At 35.9% G+C, this 19,900-nt stretch overlaps 1 protein-coding gene across 2 annotated transcripts in view; it reads left to right on the forward strand.

Moving 5' to 3' along the window:
- Positions 1–19,900, forward strand: part of TRHDE (thyrotropin releasing hormone degrading enzyme) — a 202,038-nt gene that overhangs the window by 78,102 nt on the left and 104,036 nt on the right. For both annotated transcript variants that reach the window (XM_068190227.1, XM_068190228.1), the window contains exons 4-6: positions 1,629–1,783; positions 7,639–7,752; positions 19,032–19,169. In XM_068190227.1, coding sequence (XP_068046328.1) covers positions 1,629–1,783; positions 7,639–7,752; positions 19,032–19,169 — 407 coding nt within the window. The remainder of the gene's footprint in view (positions 1–1,628; positions 1,784–7,638; positions 7,753–19,031; positions 19,170–19,900) is intronic.

The raw sequence follows: 19,900 nt of genomic DNA on the forward strand, positions 1-19,900 counted from the left end.
TTAAATTTACTCATATGCCTAATCTTGAACACCATGTTTTGGATTTTTCTTTATTTTCTTTATTTAGGCTCATGTTCCAATGTTTGCTTTTCTATAAAATATTTATTCTTTAGCATCTGAAGTGTGTCTCTGTGATTTGGATATTTTCTGCATGTATTTGGAAGTAGCTGCTAGACTTTCCTTGAATTCACTAGAAGGCTGGTATTTTTATGCTTCTTGAAGCAGGCCCTTTTTAGGAATGCCAGAATATACCCAAATTCTCATTTCTCAGTATTTCAGTGGCAACTTCCTTTGAATCTTGGAGCAGGGCTCCTGCAGTTTGTTTGTTCTCCAAGCCAATTCCAGTGCGCACATTGGCAAGCCAAACCAGACATACCTAGGAGAGGTGTCCATGCTGTAATACAATTTATGATATTATTTAGAATAATTAGGTCAGAATTTCTCTTGTTCATGTTAGGAAGCCACCCAGTGAAGGACCACCTAGACAGACTTGGGATAACTGCCAATGAACTAGCTTTGGAAGCAGAAGTAGTACAGGCAAATGAGAGAGGAGTGTGGCAGCCAGGCTAATTAATTGAGAAGTCAGGCTAATTAGTTTTACTGGAGGAAGCACCATGCTGTTGTCATATTGTAGCTTCCAAAATGCTGCCTGATTTGTACACAGGTTGTACTGGGCTTCAGATAGACAAACAAGTTATTTCTGGGCTCTTTCAGATATTTTTGCCATGAAGCAGAATTGTGTTTTGGTTAATTTATGAACCTATATTGAACCTATGGAAATTTACTGTAATTTTAGATTTCTTTCCAGAGTGGTAGTCAACTTAATTCCTTTTCATCTTCTGCAGTAATATTTTTCTAAGACATGTATTGTAGTATTGAGTTGTTCAACCTCATGGCACTGGGAGAGATTCCTTGGTACTTTTTTTTTAACTCGATGAAGGACCATCCCATCTTGTTCCTAATATTTTCTCACTTAATAAATACAAAACTGAAGTAAAGTTTCTTAAGTTGCATATGGTTCCATTGTTCCAGCTGGCAGGGCTGAGAGGTGGCTGTCAGCAGTCTTGCTCCCAGAGGATGTGGGCTAGCAACAGTGCACCCTGGAAGATGCCTTGTTTAGTAAGAGCTGGGGATTCTGAAGTTTGCCATTTTTCTTGGTGTTATGAAACAACATTTCTTCAGTGCACCCCTAAATGTCAGTCATTACATACAGTTAGATCTGTAAGATGTTCATAAAGGAGTTGCTTTAATGAAAAGATAAAAAATACTTATAGTGAGAGTCTGTGTTACTATGCTGATATGGTATAGTAAACATATGAAGCAGTATCAAACCCAGAAGTAAATCAACAAGGTGCTGTAAATAAGCTGGATTCTGTATAATAAAGCTTTATTAGAAATACTAAGTACTGTATTGCATCAGTTAACATGGTAATCATTTGTGAGCAGATAGTGACATAAGATAAAAAAGAATATTTTATTAATATTTCCTACAAAATATTACTAGAGAGCTTTTTTTTCCTATGTATGTTATTAAAAAACCTTTAGTGATGATTTGTGGTCCTTCTTAAAATAGTTCTCCAGCATAGTAGCTCCCACAAGGAGTTAACATATATTTTTTCTATTTCTAGATCTGTTGGCTGTGCCTAAGCATCCATATGCTGCTATGGAAAACTGGGGACTGAGTGTTTTCGTGGAGCAAAGGATACTGCTAGATCCAAGCATTTCTTCTATTTTATACCTATTGGATGTCACCATGGTCATTGTACATGAGCTATGTCATCAGGTATTAAAGGTGTTTGTGTATTTGATCTTAATTCAGAAACCATGTGCTCCTTTTCAGAACTGAAAATGAATTTGTATTGTACATATAGATGGTTGTGATTTCTGTTGTAACTGGAATCCATATAATGTGGAGGTCTGTAAGACACATCCCCCCAATACAGAAACTGTGAAGATTCAGAATTGGGATAGAAGAGAAAATTGGTAGTAATGAGCAGCTTCCCTGTCTTCTGTAGCAGTATATTCTGTGTCTTCATGTGTCAGTGTATTTGTTAGTGGTATGTAGAATAACATGTTGATAGCAGATTCATGCTAAGTTTCATGTTCATATCAAAATATGTTTTGGCTGAAGTCAATTTGGTAGTAGTTTGGTAGTAGTCTTTGTCTTCTGTTGTACATACATATATCCATTTTCTTTTTCTTCTCAGTTTTTTCTCCAGTTTGGTATTGACCCTCTCTATTCACTAATTGAGGATAAGCGAGTCTTTATGTGTACAGAAACCATTGTGTCAATAAGAAAACTTAAAATAATAAACTGATATTACAATTTATTTTACATTTTTCCCATCTTCTTATCTCAAGCTAAACACATTACAAGTGTTAGTAATATTGAATTGAATGCAAATGTTATTGAAGAAATTTGCTGCAGGGGCAGGAAACGCTTTCTTACACTCATAAGAGGCATAATCATAGCCTTCAGGTTAAAGTGAATGAAATCCTACTGTGTAATCACCATGGCTTACATCTGTGAATTTACACAGTATTCTTTAAAGGCAATGCAAATTCTTAGCACTTTCTGCAAATAAAAAGTACCATGTAAAAGGAAGCCATTGAAATGGTGTTTTGGGAGATGAACCTGAAAATAATGTTTGGTTCATGTTTGTATTTCACATTAAATTGGTCGATGAATGTGAAGTCCTCAACTAGAACATGAAATTTTTCTTGAAAGTTACTGCTGGTTTGATCTTGTTGTTACCATCTGATTTTGCTATAAGCTCTTCACTGTGCAGTGCAATAGAGGAGTACACAGTTCAGCTAGAAAAATTACAGTGCCTTAGGAATCATACATTCATTAGGTCATCAAGTCCCAGCTCCTGTGAGTATTAGATTTTTCCACGTGATGTGTTTGTAGTGCTGGGTTCTGTGCTCCTGATTATAGGGTTATATAGCTTCCCTTAAAAGCTTTTGATTAAATCTGATAGTAAGTAACTTTTTCCTAGTGTTCAGCTTAAGTCTTGGTTTTTCTGAAGTCGTTTCATTACTTCCAGTTATTTTTTTCACTACTTTGATAATTTCCTCTGCTTCCAGAGCAATTTGTACTTCAGATATGGGAAATTATCACATCAGTAACTGGCCAAGTTTGTTTATTTGATTTATAGATACTGAAGCCTTTTTACATTGTTCTGGGAATTTTAGAGGATTGTGAAGTGGGCAAAAGCTTTAGCAGAATTTATTTTAAGGTAGAAATATGATTAAGGTCATAAAATAATCATATAATATGCATTTAAGTTACCTTAAAATGGCATATGAGGATGTTTACTTGATGTCCATGTTGATATTACTTCCAGTGCTGTTTGCTTAATTCAAGTAGCTTCCTCTATTCCTGTTACTGCTGTTTCTGTTTCATTGCCATACAGATTAGGTATTTGCTCAGCTACTTTGCTGAATAGCTGACAAGATTGAAAAAATTGAAGTTAAAGAAGCATTTTTTCTACTTTTTGGATGCAGAATTGAGTCACACAGAATATGGATTATTCACCTGCAAGTAAAGTTTAAAGGGAGAAACACTCAAAAAATACAATGTAAAAACCACTGTCTAGCACCTCCATCACATCGTCTTTATTTAGCCCTTTTTTCTATCTTTATCTCACCTTACTCAGAAGCCCCTCAAGGAACTCAAAAGAATGCTGTCTTAGCTGAAAATGTACTGAACTGAGACCAAGTTGGGTCTAGGATCTCTTGCCTCTGCTGTTTAATTGTTATTCACTGCATTTTTCATTTTCTTTTGCTGTGCGTCATATCACCTGTTAGCCTGTGGTGACACATGAATATTCTTCCCCTTCACTTATTTTTACACATAGGATAACAAGAATTAACCAAATTCTGGTGCAAACAAAACTGGAATCCATATTGCCAATTTTATTTTTTATTTATTGATTTTTTTTTTTTAAGATTTCAGGGAAGGGGAGATGAAACTCTTCTAAAATATGTGTGGATTTTTTTTTAAGAATTGTGTCATTGTCCAGTTACCCTGACTTTAAATGCATGACTTCAAGATTTATGGAACATATCTGAGCATGTAGTAAACTGATCTGTATGAGAGCCCTGTTACTTAGAGTAACAGCAATTTCTTTCCTAATGTTGTTTCCAAGATTAGAGAAATCAGATTAATATTAAAAATCCAGATTATTGCCTTTAGATTTGACTGTTTAAAAATTGTAATTACCAAATCCGCTCTGTATTAATGCTTGAGCACAGTGCTCAGGACAGATGGAAAATGAGAGACAGCGCTGCAAAAGGACAAATTCAGTGGTTACTAAAATACAAGTAAAAAGTGTGTAAAAAAGGATTTCATGTCCAGTTTCTTCACAGCTGACTTTTCATATTTGAGCAGGTATTTTAGGTACATGTTTTGGGGGAGATGCATGAAAGTTACTTCAGTAGTTCTGGTCCAGTAATTTTGTAGGGTGCTATTTTTTTGATATTTCAGCTTGAGTGTTCTTTCAGAATATTTTGTTTATTTAATTAAAAAAAAAAAAAATTGGTCATACGAGTGTTTTTGCATAAAAGCTTGTCCTCCGAGCTCCAAAACATGAGTTGCTCAAAACACATGTATTTCTACCAGCTTAATTTGATAGCTTGAAATAATTACCCTAATTTATTAAAATAATTCTTTTAAGGTAGTAATCAGTTTTATTTGCATATCATAGATCAGTTCCACCTATAGCCTTTGATGGAAGAATAATTTGAATTTATGCATCATGATTTTTTGTGATAGTTTTCCCACCTGAGCACAAAACTTGGTGTGACAGATTGAGTTACAGAAGCATGAAAGCAGAAAGAAAATTAAAAACTTCTAATTTTTTTTTAATAATCTGTGAAAAAAACATATAGAAAAAAGTGTCCTTTCAGTGTATCTGTAAATTAAGTACTTTTTGCATATCAAGTTGAACATACTACCTGAGGGAGAAGAGAAATTTATGTGATCAATACATTTCAAAGTGAAGTGATGATCTTTACTCCAGGCAGATAGAGCCTATAGTCAAATACACAAATAAATAAATAATTACTTAAAGAAATTAAATGCTTTAATTACAGTTTTCCTTTGAGACATGTAACACCTAGGAAGATAATGGCACCTTTCTGCTAGAAAATTTGGCTTTCTTGCTTACAGCCTCTGGGTACTGCTCTGTCTCTGACATCCATAACTCTCTCTGAGACTGTTCAAAAGTAGTTAAGCAAATTCCCTACATTGTCATATTGATATCACATGCTGGTTTAATGTCTTTAAAACATTTCTTTCTTTAGGTGTATAATTAAACAAATTGTTTTAATTGTATCATTAATGAATGAACCCAGAAAACTCAAAAAAGAGTAGAAGAAATTCTCTTTTGTATCACCATAAATTAATGTTATTAATTCAAATTACAGGACGAGGCATTATGAATGTTACAACCTTTATTTTTTTATATCTCTCTAGCTAATCATAGTTCAAAATGACAATTTTACCACTGGTTTCATATTTTTTCAGTAGTACTCCTGCAATTCAGGAAAAAACTCTATGCTGTTATGTTTGGTCATTAGAAATCATTTAAGCAACTACTCTAGTATGAATTTAACTTCCATACTTTTTGGTGTATGAAAGTTACATTCATTTTATTGTTTTAAAATGAATAAGCTATATGAATGTATTTCCAGCATTTATTTGTCTTTTCAGTTAAATGTTCTTAAGATCAGTATCTGTGTTTAGTGGCCATGTAGAGAGTTAATTTATTGATGGCCTTCAGCTGTATTGTGCACACTGAGTGTGCATTAAGTTTAGCTTCACATAGTGTATGAATATGACCTTTAGCAGCCTCATCTTTTCTATCTAAATTCTTAACGTGATTGTCAGTGACATTCATTGCCGTGTTTTTCTTAATTTTTTTTTCATTTGAATTCTGTTTGCTGAACCTTATGTGGCTGTCTGGTAATCTTCCAGCTAGTCTGGTCTTTGCTTGCTAGTCTTTCCTTTGAAGCTCTAGTGTTCACATCACTATGGATCCTCATTGCAGCACTGATCCTTCTGTGGTGTCATTCTCACTCCACAAAGACATGCACACAAGTAACATCTTTCATTCAGGACCCAGACAAATCCTTCAAACAAGCCAGCTGTCATTAAGTGAAAATGCTTAGGGGCCAAACTGCTTTCATTCATTCCTCACTCTCATTACAGTTCAGCATCAGTTCCTCTGCTCTGACCTGAGACTTTCCCTCTAGAATACTTAGTTGCTGCTCCCTCTCTGTATTTTTAGAGCTTGCTTACTCATGAAAGCTCAAAATTATCTCTGTTGACTGTAACTAATTTTTATAAATATTAAGAGAAAACTGGCAGATAATGTTACTTAAACAAAATTTTGGTATTTGTTTGGCAGAAGAGAGGCTACAGAGTATGAAATAGGTTTTCATAATACTATTGATGTTTCTGTTCTTACCACTGATGTAACATTATTCAGGATACACAATTACAAACATTTAAATAATTTAAATAATCATTTAAAGGAGGTCATCCATCAGCAGATGAATATATGACATCTGGTTTCCTATGAATTCTAGTCCTCATCTGTCTTCCAGTGATCATCCCAGCTCTGTGTAAAATTTCTCTGACACCTCAATGTCCTGTACTGAGAGATTTGTGTCTGTTGAGGTATACTCTGTGAGCAGAGTATGCAATGGTTGTGTTCTTGCCTTGCTCTCAGCTCAGACCCTTCTCCTCTTTTTAGCTGATGATCTTTATTTACTTGTGGAGTTTATGGACTGTAGTTATCCTTGAGATTTCTGTCCTTGTTAAATTAGATTGAAGTCTGTGGGGATGTTGAAGAATCATCTGGAGGAAATGGGAAAGGCAGGCAGCTCAAGTAAGGGTTCCTTTGAGTATACACAGGTGGGCTGTGCCATTTCAGATACCTCTGCTTCTGGTTGCTGTTTGTGAAGGCTGCACATGTCCTTTGAGTCATGTATGAAATTTCCTAGGCCTTTGTGGGTATCTCACATACCCTAATATCTTCTCTAAATGGCATTAACTACCTGATTTTAGGCTTCTGAGTCCTACTCACAGAGAGCTGGCATTGTTGTGTAAAGCTGCTTTCTTTAAGAAACCTGCCAAGGAGAGGAGCACTGGTAGTATTCTAGATCTTAGTGGGCAGAGAGTGGATAGAAAGAAATGCTAGAATTTAGGTCTGAGGTGGAGAATGTGTTCCCATTCTCATATATGTTTTTTGATATTCACACTATGCATCATTAAATTTCCATGAAATGGATCAGATTACTTGAGTTTGAAGTGTTTTTTCTGTCTAGTGCGTATGTTAGTCTGTTAAACCTAAGTGACCATCTACTTCAGAAAAATAAAGTTGACACTGTGAATACTGTCCTCAATGCTTCTTTTGCCCTGCTTGTTCTTTTCTAATGTTTTACTTTATTAACTTGTGCATACTGGAATGTTGCATTAATTAGCACAGGAATAATACAGTTAGTGAATTTCAGTGCATGGTAAATAATACTGTTTTATTAATACATGTGGAGAATGTGTTTGTCTAGGTGAACAAACATGGTTTTCTAAACGTTGTTAAAGTTCTTCATGTGAACTTTTTGTTTTTCCAGTGGTTTGGTGACCTTGTGACTCCAGTTTGGTGGGAGGATGTGTGGTTGAAAGAAGGTTTTGCTCACTATTTTGAGTTTGTTGGGACAGACTACCTCTACCCAGGGTGGAACATGGTAAGTCAGTTCTATTTTGTTAATGTGGAGACTGCACAGAAAAGTTGCTCTGCTGTTAGACTCCTGCTTCTGTTATAAACAAGGACTGCTGAAAAATACCAAATGATGCATGCAAGTATCAGATGTCGAATGAAGCAAAATCGCTAGGTGTAAAATAATTTGATAGCATTGCAAGAGTGTAATCTGCAATTTATTGCAAAAGAAATAGTGTCATGTATATCGTAACCCAGCATTAAAATAGCTACTGTCTCTGCTTAGAAATATTTTGGATTAAAGCAGTTATGATTTAACATGGACTATTTTTTAAAACATTGAGAACATTGAATTACATCCACAAGATAAATTGGAAAGCAATGTTTAGCTAAAACATTCTATGAAACTGAGCATATTTTTTCTTACAGTATTCTGTTCTTCTCTCCCTAAATATACTCTTTTTGTCTTGTATTACTATTAGGATATCCAGAGTAAATGCTAAATTAACAGGTTACATAATTTGAGAATTTATGTTTTGGTATGGTTTCTAGCCATACACAGTGGGACATGCTTTTTCAACCAGTGTGCAAATACTGGAGCTCTCTGAGGGAACTGTGAATTCCATGCTGGGACATCATTTTGGAGTCCTTCTGTTATATCATATTGTACCTAGACAGATTCCAATTTATATGAATTTATGTAGTCTAGCTATATTATATTTATAAGCAAAATAAGAGCGATGAGGCCTCAGTACAAGGAAATCATACATGAGACCATTTTGAAGGTTCCTATAGAGAGTTTACTGTCCGTTGGAGGCATGCTTATGTTTGCTGAACTTTTGTGCTTATATATGTTTAATTATGTGGCAAAATATTTATTATAGATCATGATTGTCTGACAGAGATTCGTTGAGGCTTGAATAATTTACTTAAACTCTTAAAAACTAACGTCTGATTTTTTTTTTCAATTTCTATTTGCTTTCTTGAGTATCCTTACCCCATTAACTTTTGGTGACATAAAATGAAGATGCTATAATTATGAGTTAAAGCTAATCTAAAAAAATAGTTTTATACAGGTTACTCTTGAGTTAGTTATGCTTCTTGTGAAATTTGAATTCTTTGTAGTATTTTAATATTTTCGCTCAGGCATCAATTTTGGTTTATAATTGCATTATGAAAAGCAAAACAAACCTTTATTTGAACTGATAACTGTCTTGCATAGGTAGGCTTGTTGGGTTTCCCTGGGTTTGGCTATATTAAAACTCATTCTATTCATCTTTATAGAGAACGAAACCTGAATTACAATGTAATGATTCTAATTATTAATGCAATGGAATCTGGCAGGCCTTTGTGATTTTAGCATAGTAAAGTGTCACAGATGACAACATTTATACACTGAATTTTATCTTCAAATCATCAGTCATTTGTTCTTCACATAATCAGTCTAACAAATTCAGAATAACTATGCTTAAGAAGTCATTTGGAATATAGTATATTTGCTTGAAATTTCTGTGGAATGAATATAATGTTCACTGTTATGCAAATAACATGCCCATCATGTGAAACCTTGGCATCTTGGCAGAATACAAGCAAGAAGAGTGGATTGAACAAGGGATGGCAGTTAAACTGGGAGATCAGAAATGTGCTGAATAAATTAGAATTAACTGCAGTAATATTGCTGTGCCTGAAAAAGTATTAATCCGTCAAGTTTTTCCTTAAAAAAAAAAAGAGAGGCATAAACTGTTCATAAGGGTTTGGATATCTTTGGCCTTTGATATAAAAATGATCATATTGACATATTTAAATGATGACAAAAAGAGATGAAAATCATAATGAGTTAAACGTGCTTCATTGTTTTGCAGACTACGAGAGTAGGAAACAATAGTGTCATGTTTCAGCATGTTGATTGCATAGATTGTAGGAAGAGGAAGTAAAAGTTACAGTTACTGCAATTTGGCTTGCTGAAAATTTTGCTATTGTTTTAAAATGCATTTGCTGTTTGAACATACTGACTGGCATTTGTAAACTTGAAAAAAATGAGGTGATCATGTATAAAAAGAGAAACTGTTCCAAGCAACTTACTATTTTTCAGAAGAGAAGAATGAAGTACAAGTTGCAAAAACAAGAACCACAAACCTTATTTTCTGTCATGATGGCCAAACAGTGCAATATTCCAGCATTCTGGTTGGTGTTTTGTCAGTAGTAATTCATACCTGTGAATTATAAATAAAAAAAAATGTATGGTGTATGTTGCCAGAGCTCTTTGTGTCAGAAAAATAGTGATAAACTAAAATCCTCCTTATTTCTAAAGAACTGGGTAAGTTAGATAGCTAACTTCCTTGTAGTTATGAAATGTTAACCATGAAGGTTTGCTTAAGATGCCCATGGATTAAAATGTCAAAATCAACTTATTTTTAGCTTACTAAAGACTTTTTGACACATTCTGTTTTGGATAAATGTAGAAGCAGAAGACTGGTAGTCCATTCCAGAAGAAGGACCTTTCTCTGGAAATGCAACTTGGGCAATGGATGCATCTGAAAAAATGGGATTTACCCACAGCTTCCTCTCTAAATTGTTGGATATTTGTAGGCTACAGGCATGTAAGTTTTCACCATTAAGGCTTATAAACCACTAAAGTTTTGATATGACTCTCTGAAGATGCTTCTATTTTAGCAGAGCTGAGCATTTCTCGTGTCCATCTTATTTGGCATTCACAGCCTTGGTATGGCTGAACCTGAGACTCTTGAGAAGAGCTGTCTGTTAGGCATGTTCACACCAATATTACTTAAACCAAAAGCACCAAGTTCTGCACAAAACAGGGATCCATGATTTTTGTCAGAAACCGATTTCTTGGCTTTCCTTCTTCTCTAGATTCTTTAGCTTTCTTAAATATTTCTTCCCCCTGCCATTTTTCATTTTATTAATTTTTCTTTAATTGTCTCATAGACTCTTTTATAGCAGGAAAGATGAATGGATAACAATTCCAACTACCATGGAGCTGCAACACTTTATTGAGCATTCTAACATGTCTGGAATTTCTTGTGCTGTCCAGAAGGTGTTTACTGCCACACTTCATCATGCTTGCATAATCTTAATGAGAAAGGAAATCCAGTCCTTATTAAAGCCTTGCTATCCTTATGTCCTGGATCCTCTACCTGAGGTCACTTGGTCTGTTCAGCCTGGAGGAGAGCAGACTGAGGGGAGACCTCATGGCAATCTACAACTTCCTCATGAGGGGAAGAGGAGGGGCAGGCACTGATTTGTGATGCCCAGTGACCTGAGGGAATGGCCTGAAGTTGTTTCAGGGGAGGTTGAGACTAGGTATTAGGAAAAGGTTCTTCAGCCAGAGGGTGATTGGGCACTGGAACAGGCTCCCCAGGGAAGTGGTCACAGCACCAAGCCTATGTGAGCTGAATAAGTGTTTGGACAATGCTCTTGGACACACAGTGTGACTCTAGTGATGGTCCTGTCCAGAGCCAGGAGTTGGACTCAATGATCCTTGTGGATCCCTTCCAACTCAGATTATTTTCTGATTAAAATTTTGGGTGAATAAGAGAATGAAGAGACGTTCTGATGGAGGTGTCCGTTATCCATTGCAATTAATATAAAATACATCAGAACTTTCCCAAGGAAGGGAATGAAATTTTGATATTTTTAAAACAGGAAGATGAGCTTTCTGTGCTGAGATCCTTAATGGTTATCCCACTGTCTTAATATAATTTTTCAAAGCTAAATTCCTTCAGATTAAAACTAGAATTTCTCATTTCCTTCCTTTAGCTAAAAAAAGAAGTCCCTGCATGTTACTTTTTACCTTGTGAAGGTGAAGCTATGTTTAATTTTGCAGGAAAGCTCTCTCTGCTATGCATTGATTAGACATTTGCCATGGGAAGGAATTCACCATTTCAGCCTCTTGCCTTGCCTGCCCCCCAAATTAAGAATTTTTTCAAATTCTTATTCTGAAATGCCTCAAATTCTTACTGCTAGATCTCATTCTTAAAGGTCTGGGAAGTTTGAACAGTTGTTTCTGTGCTGTCAGGATGATTTTAAAAAGAAAGCTGTCTTTGCAAAGTGTTCCTCTGAGATCAGAGATTTTTGCTTGATCATGTGTGCTCAGAATAGTCATCTCCATGTGAATTCCCTGGCTGTTGCTATTTCATGACTTAGAAAAGGGTGAGATTTCTATATTAGAGGCTTCCCATATGGTTGTCTCTCCATGCCATCAAAAAGCAACCACAGCTGGATGTGAGTTCTTGAGCTGTAAGATCTTGTGATGTATACAAGGTAATCTCACCTCTGTGGAAGGGGCCTTTACTGGTTTTAGAATCAGAGAAAATTACAGCAAAAAACTCCATGCTGGTCATTTCCACTTCAGAGCTCTGTCTTTCTCATCTACTGTGCTCACCTTCTTCGTTTCAGAGGCCTGTTTGGAGCTGTATATTCCATCTTCCTCTTGGCTTGTATCTCTCGTATCCTGAAGTCCTTTTCATGTGGCTTTGTAAAGGAAGGAATTCAGCTGAGGCTTGCAGATCCAGGAATTTATTGGCTGATCTTTTCTCTCCTTATTTTCTGGTAGAAGAAACCATCATGTTTGTCCTTGAATGTCTGTGGCGTTGGGGTAGATTTTGGGGACTATGACAGCAGGAATTACTGGCATGTAATTTGCCCTTACATCCATCAAATGAGCATCAAATACTTCAGTAGTCAGTACTGGCTTGGTGCTGAGAAAGCATTTCACAGAGCCCAGCTGCCTACTCCCTTTTCTTTATTATGTGAAAGTTAGCTTTGCTGACAGCTTTACTGGCTGAGTCAAGGTGTAGCACATCTGCAATAGCTTTGAATCCTATGTGTTCTTGATTCATTAATGCCTTGGGATAGGATTTCCCTACTTTATTATTTGCTTATTACTTTTATAATTAAGGATGGTCATATCTGCCAGAATTTTTCTTAAAGTGAATTCTTAAATTAATTTTTCTTATTAAAATAAAAACTTTGTACGTGTATAGAAGGTACAGAAACTCCTTAAGTGAGCTGTGCTTCCTTTACGCTATTAGGTTCCACAGTCTGGAAAATCCTGCTATTACTACAGGCAGTTGAAAATAATAATGAGGTTGCGTATCAACATGTCTATATCATAATAAGTAAGAAATAGATAAATGATCTTAGTTGCCCATCTTTCTCATTACCTTGGTTGGAATAATGAGTGAATTCAGCCACTAGACACACGCATATCTTTAATGTCCTTTGTCTCACATGCCTCCTAATGTGTTTGCCTCCACCAGTAAAGATTTCTAAGGCATTGTTTGATTCATAGAAAACCCATAAAATCATTATAAGTTTTGAAGTTGACTTAAGATATGGACCTTTTTGATTGATTTCATTATTATTTTGGCATTTCAGACCTGAGCTATAGCCTGCTTGATCCTTCTAACCCAGCATAAATATCATGCTGGCTCAGCATTGAGGGAGAGAGATTCAGCCTATCGTTTTTTAAAACTACTTTCATCTTTTCTTTTTTTGGTTAAACACTCCCCATGATGGTGTAAAGTAAGCCTTTAATTAATACCACATGGGAGTGTTTTTCCTCCAGTAACTGCTCAGTGAAGTCAATCCTTGTATGATTTTTTGTTTTAACTTGACTATGGAGGAAGCTTTCAGTGTGTAAAATTAACTAGAATCTCATGTATAATTGACTTTGGTAGGAAAAAAAGAGATTGTGAAGGTAAGGCGCAAGATCTTCTGTTTTCTAATTACAAGCCCTTTTTAAGTATACCATGTAAGAAATCCTTATACTAAATTTTGCTTATAACTAAGAAAAGAATTTCCATTTCCATGTTTTCTTCCTAAAGACAGGTTTGCATTTTTTTAATGCTCTGGCAAAGTAGATTTATATAGGGAATTCTTTACTTTAAGTAGTTAACTCTTAACAGTTGGAGATCAGACATAAGTGAATATCAACATTGAGATGAAACATTTATTCAAGAGATTAAGTGCGGGTTTGGAGAATGTCAGTCTCCTAGCTTTGTGTCATTTTCTGCTCATCTTGAGACAGCAGGTTTAAATGACATTATGATGAGAGCTTTGGAGTAATGTGAGTTCAAACCTTCTGAGTTCAGGGTTTAGATAAAGCTTTAGTTTCAGAAAAAAACTTCACTCAGCTGTCTGAATTTCATATAATTTTGAATCAGTAGACACTTAATCTTCAGTAAAGATGAGATAGAAACTTTGCAGCAACTTTTGTCTCAGAGTAAGGACTCATTACAGGCTTGCCCTGCCGAAACAAGAATATGCATTTCATCAGGAAGTATGGTTGATACGGGAAATTCAGTTGGAAAGTTTAGTTGCATTTTTGAGGGCATTCTTAGCAGAAAGATCGCTTCTCAAATTTTCAGCAATTCTGAATGTGCTACCACTTTATTTTAAAGTAGTGGCAGTGTGCAGTTACTTGAAGCACAAATTGGTAAGTAATTTTTGGTGTTTCTGCAAAACGTCTTTGCTTTCTTCAGGACATAGCTTGCTGAATCTCATCACTTTCAGGTTGAAGCACAGTCTAGGTGTACAATACCTGAAAAGTATTTTCATGAATGGTAACCTCTGACCATGGTTGCTGGAAGTTGACTTAGAATGCCAACCACATCATATAGCCACTTTTCATTTAAGTATTATTTACTGTTTCTTGAGTTGAGGTGATTTTCCTTTACAGATTTCCACTGTGGTGTTTGAATTAGAGGATAAGCTTCATACTCTGTTGGCTAATATTTTAAAATGCTCTGAAGACAAATGCATGAGGAAAACTCTCTTTTCATATGTTTGCTTAATGACTCTATTTCAGTGAAGGCACCTACATATATGGTGGCAAAACATGATCTCGGAGAATGAAATCAGCCTTGTTGTCAGTCAGTGTGAAAATTTCTCAAAAATTTTGCAAGGTCTTTGACAGAAAATGCGGAAAAGAGGGTTATGAAGGTAGATATGGAACTGTGACATGTTCACAGCTGATCAATGTAGAATGTGTTGCAGGCCTACTTCAGCAAATTATACACATAACTGAAGCACACATCAGAGATATAAGCTAAAAAAAAAAGGCAGTTTTTAAATTGCTCAAGGTATTTACAAAATATTACTATTGGAAAAACAAGAAAGAAACATCGCTGTAGTTTTCAAGTACTCAGGAGACTTCTTGTGCTATGACAGCTTAGGATTTGTGAGCATGTAGACAGAAAGAACTTGATTTTGGCTCTCCGTGGATCTTATTTGGCTTTAATATATTTTACCAAACTGTAGATTTCCTCATAGAATATATTCCTCTGTTTTTTTAAGCTTCATCTTGTAATATATTTTGTTAGAACTCAACTGCTGGTAGTGTATATGCTGGTGTTCTTTGGTTGCTTTAAAAATTTGCTCCTATTTCTTTTTCCTGAGGTCGCACTTTCCCTGTAGACCCAAATACTGTGTCTTGCAAATGCTTGCTCTCTTAGGCATGAAAGATCACTTATCTTTTTTGTATTCTTGATGGCTACTAAAGCTCTTGTGGAGATGATTTTTTCAGAAAATTTGTCAGGAAAGTCATTTGCAGATTTGCACACCAATGTTAAGCTTTATTCATGTAGATTTTGCAGTCCATAAAGTGTTCAAATGGCTGTCCCAGAACAAAGGCAATGCCTTTAATATTGAGGCCTTTGATCTCTTTTGCGTACTAATTATCAGTTTGCACTTTCAGTGTGGTGCTTCTTTAATTCCTTTTTTTTTTCTTTCATTTTAGTTCTTTTCCCTGGCATTTCATATTAATTTTTTGAAATTATTTTTATGTGACTGTCTAAGTATTACATTATTGTCATGATTTTACTCTTACATTATACCTCCATATGATATTTTAAAATCACCAGCAGCAACCTCTCCCCATTACATCATTGTTATTCTGTTATACAAAATACATTTTTCTTGAAGGTAAATGCTTCTTGAAGGTACAGGAGATTTATACGTGAAGAGTGGCCACTATCTCTCTTTATCCCAAGAACGAGGTGAATTTGAGTGTTGGCTAGGGAGGAGACAGCACAGAAAAAGGACAAGTCTTTCAGGAAAATCTTGTGCAAAGCAGAGAAGGTCTTACTCGTGAAGATTGAGAGAAATAATTCCTATGAAGAGACAAATACTTGAATCTAGAGACCACAGATATTTAGGAATAATCATAAAATGTAGGTATTTTAAAGATGTGTTAATCTGATAACAGCGCTTCAGTTCCTGCACCTGGAAGCATTCTAAATAATGAGAGCAACCAGATATAATTGTCATGTGTTTTATTTTTAACACAGGTCTGGTGTCTCAGACTTTGACTATACACAGTTCAAGGAAAGCTCTGAGGCAAAGAGATGGAGAGTTGGGATTCCAAGTGCGCATTAGGAAGACAGGGAGTGGAGGAGCTTCCTCTTTGTCATTAAAGTGAAGCACTCATTTGTGTAGAAGCAGCTCTATCCTTATTTCAGACTCACCTTCTGCTGCTGTGATACCCTTCCTGCTCAGAGCCCTGGCCCTGTGTTAGCGTTGCACTTGCATGTGGCTACTGACACTTTCCAAGCAAGGCTGCAACATTCACCTGAAGCCCTCTTTTCCTCACAGGTGGATCGCCTTTCTTCTTGCAGTTGAAGTCCCTCAGGAAAGGGTCATCTTTAACAGCATTTTGTCATTGTTTCAATGTGTAGCTGCAAACCTGACACCTATCATGTTGCCGTCTTGCTGGTCTCATTAAACACATTCCACGATTGATTTCCTTTACAATTTCTGTCATGAGTGTTTCTTTATTCCTGTAGTGTCAGTTAAAACTGATCGATTCCACTGTATGCACAGGGTAAAATAACTAGGGAATAGAAAGCCTTTCTTCCATCAGTATAAGCAGTTTGGTCACACATATTGACCTTTTCCCCTTAATGTGATATTAGGACTTCAAGAGCTGAGGTAGTGTTCCGTCAACATAATTAAGGCAGTTTTAGTTTCTTTCTGCACCTCTGCTTCTTGTTGCCTCTTCAAAGTGTAGGTCCCTTGTCAACCAGCAGTCTGTCTGTGCCTCCCATGGGTTATATTTGAGTCTGCTTCTCCAATCTGCTCTCAGGGGGTTTATACTAAAGGGAAAGGCTGGGAATGTTATGGAAATCCTTTTAGTTCAAGAAATTTGGCTTTATAGGTCAAAAGCCTTCTTGATTCTGACTAAACTGTATGTTTGCATTTTTGGAGGCATACTAACTATTCCTTTTGTATCACAGTGTGACAGTCCCCTGTAAATTTCAGCTATGGTAAAGGAAGACTTTTCAACTGTGGTAACTTGGATGAATCATCATGAATCTGAAGTTCTTTTCAGTCCTTCAAGACATAACCAAAGAAACAAACAGAAAACCAAAATGTAGCCTGTTCTTTTTATATGTATCTTAGTTTTCTTCTTCCAGCTTCACTTTATGTTTGCCATGTGCTGATTTTCTTGATTCTGGTTCTGTATTTAAAGTATTGATTTTTGATTATCCAAGGTCCTTTTAATGAGTTAATTCCAAACAATAACAATCCACTCACACAACTGTTTGTGGGATCCAAACCTGAATTTGGAGACAGGTCTGTGTGTACACACCTGTATGTGTTACATATCATACATTTGATGAAACTGGGGCTTTGACTGATAAAAAATGTGACTGAAGTGTAACCAAAATTTCTACAATTTTTACACCTCAGCAGTTTCCCTCTGAGTAGGACTGTCATTATAATTGTTTCTCTACACCTTTTTTCCCATTAAAAAGGACAGTTACTAACTGCTTATGCCTGAGAAAATTAATAATCATATGAAAAAGACATTACTTTTTGTTTTACAAACCTTACCTCATGCAGCCAGATGAGAACACTAAGAGTGTGTAGGTAATTGGCTTTCCTGCACCCTGTGTTTTTAATTGCTTGGATATGCAGTCAGCTCAAGGTACATTTCTTGTGCTCTAATGAATTTTAACATAAAGGTTTATTTCTAGGTAGATCAGCATTGTAAGAGCTTTCCGGCTGTCTTATAAAAATAATTTAAAGTAACACATTGGTACCTACACCTTGCCACCCAAGAAATTAAACACAGAATTTATTATGTAATTGTGTATTTTACCTAACAACATTAAGGTGGCTTTTGAAAAAAGTGTAGCATTCCCCAGAGTTTCTTTATACCATGGCAGTAGGTTGACATTGATTCAGGAATTGTTATAATTTAGATAAAATTTGAGAGATGTCATTTCAGGTGAAAAAGCTTATTTAATCCTTATGTAACTTTTAATTCACTATTTGCATTTATTTGTGACTTGAAAAAGCAAGTAAATAAAGCTCCTCTTTCCTGACAAAATGTTTTGGATAAAAGAAATCTACATGAATGCAGTATGAGGAGTTTTAAGGGCATGTCATTTCTCAGCTGAAAAACCCCCATCTAGCTGTACTATACAAATGAGTGCAGCACAATGCATAGAATATACATGAACATTTCATTAGTGTTGCTGCCAGAGTAAATAGGCAGCAGTTTTGAAATACCTCTGCTATCCGTATTTATGGAAGGTATTCAAGCACATGCTTGTGTTGGATGTTGTTTGGGTTTGTACCTTCCTCTGATGTAGCTGTGACTTTGACTATGTCATTTAACTACATGCAGCTCTTTTCCCACTTGTGAAGAGAGATGGTAATGGTTTTTTTCAGATGGAAGTTACAAAGTCTGTAGATGGCTCAAGCTCTTGAGGAGGAAGGATTTCTATGCTAGAGTTATGAAAGACAGTGCAAGCATCTGCTGTGACACTGCTGTGAGCTCTCTTCATTGTCCTGTCCACACTGATCTGCTAAGTGAACTTATCACTAAAAGCCAAGTAACTTAAACTTCACTAAATAAAAAGTAGTAATTGTATTTACTCATCTTTGTCAAAAGTTTTTGTACCTGCATATGCAATGAGCTCGAGGACATCTATTTTTGTGATGGAAGATTTTGCCAATTTGCCTCTCTCCCCACCCATTGTAAGTATGTATGAATAGTCATAATCAGAATTCCAGTCTGCACATATTGGATGCATTTTGATTCATTTAATGCTCTTTCATTTAAGTCAAGTTTCATTGCAGCAAAGGATCTCAAGTCTGAGTCTATTCCAAATAACCTGTTAAGAATTGTAGGCGGTCACAGTGGTTTACATTCAAAGCAGAATATCTGATTTTAGTCAACTGTAATAGTAGCCAACTGCCTCTGGTAATTGTACATAATTTCTGTATTTCTGTAAATATGTATTTGTCTGTGATACTACTGCATATGCTGAATTTCAGGAAAAGCAGAGATTTCTGACAGATGTCCTACATGAAGTGATGTTGCTGGATGGGTTGGCCAGTTCACATCCAGTATCTCAGGAAGTGCAGCAAGCCTCCGACATCGACAGGGTGTTTGACTGGATTGCCTATAAAAAGGTGAGACTGACTAAGCTTATCTATATGATACAGTTATGTCAGTAGCTATATGAAGGTCATGTTCCATCTGTAAAAGAAATACCATTGTTAAACTACATATGGGAAACTAATCTGTGTGGAACTCATTTGGAATATTCTACATTGATTAAACCCAATTACATTCAATGTATCAAGTGTTAATAAATGTTATAAATAAACTTGGGAGGCTGTCAGAATTCACTAAGAAGATTTAGGGCTTTTTATTACTATTTGTTTTGTGACAGGGTCTGCATTGTGTTAGATGCTTTAAAAAGCAAAAGGATACGTAGTTTTTGTCCTATTGAAACTCTCTAGAAAACTTACCAAGGGCTAAATTTAAATATAAAGTTTTTTCTATGCCTGAGAGTTTACTGTCAGCTAGTGAAAACTCTGAAGTCATTGCTGAACTCTGAGAGCGGAGAAACTGCCTTCTGGTGTGGTGAAGGAATATGTATTAAATTCAATCAATTTTAAATTGCATTTCAGTGATTCAAAAGTCTTTTGGCCAGTTTCTGGATTCAACCACTTCTGTGCAGGAGTGAGAGGGTTTCCCCTCCTCCATAACATGACTGGGCTTGCCGTTAGCACGTGGCCTGAAAGCTGGTGTTTCCCATCATATCACATTGCCTATTCTCTGCTACAGGCTATGACATATAAAACTGTGTATCACGGCCAAATGTGTTTGCTGTGTGACACAGTGCCTGCTGCCTGCA

The sequence above is a fragment of the Anomalospiza imberbis genome, chromosome 5 (assembly GCF_031753505.1).
Source record: "Anomalospiza imberbis isolate Cuckoo-Finch-1a 21T00152 chromosome 5, ASM3175350v1, whole genome shotgun sequence".
Taxonomy (NCBI): domain Eukaryota; kingdom Metazoa; phylum Chordata; class Aves; order Passeriformes; family Viduidae; genus Anomalospiza; species Anomalospiza imberbis.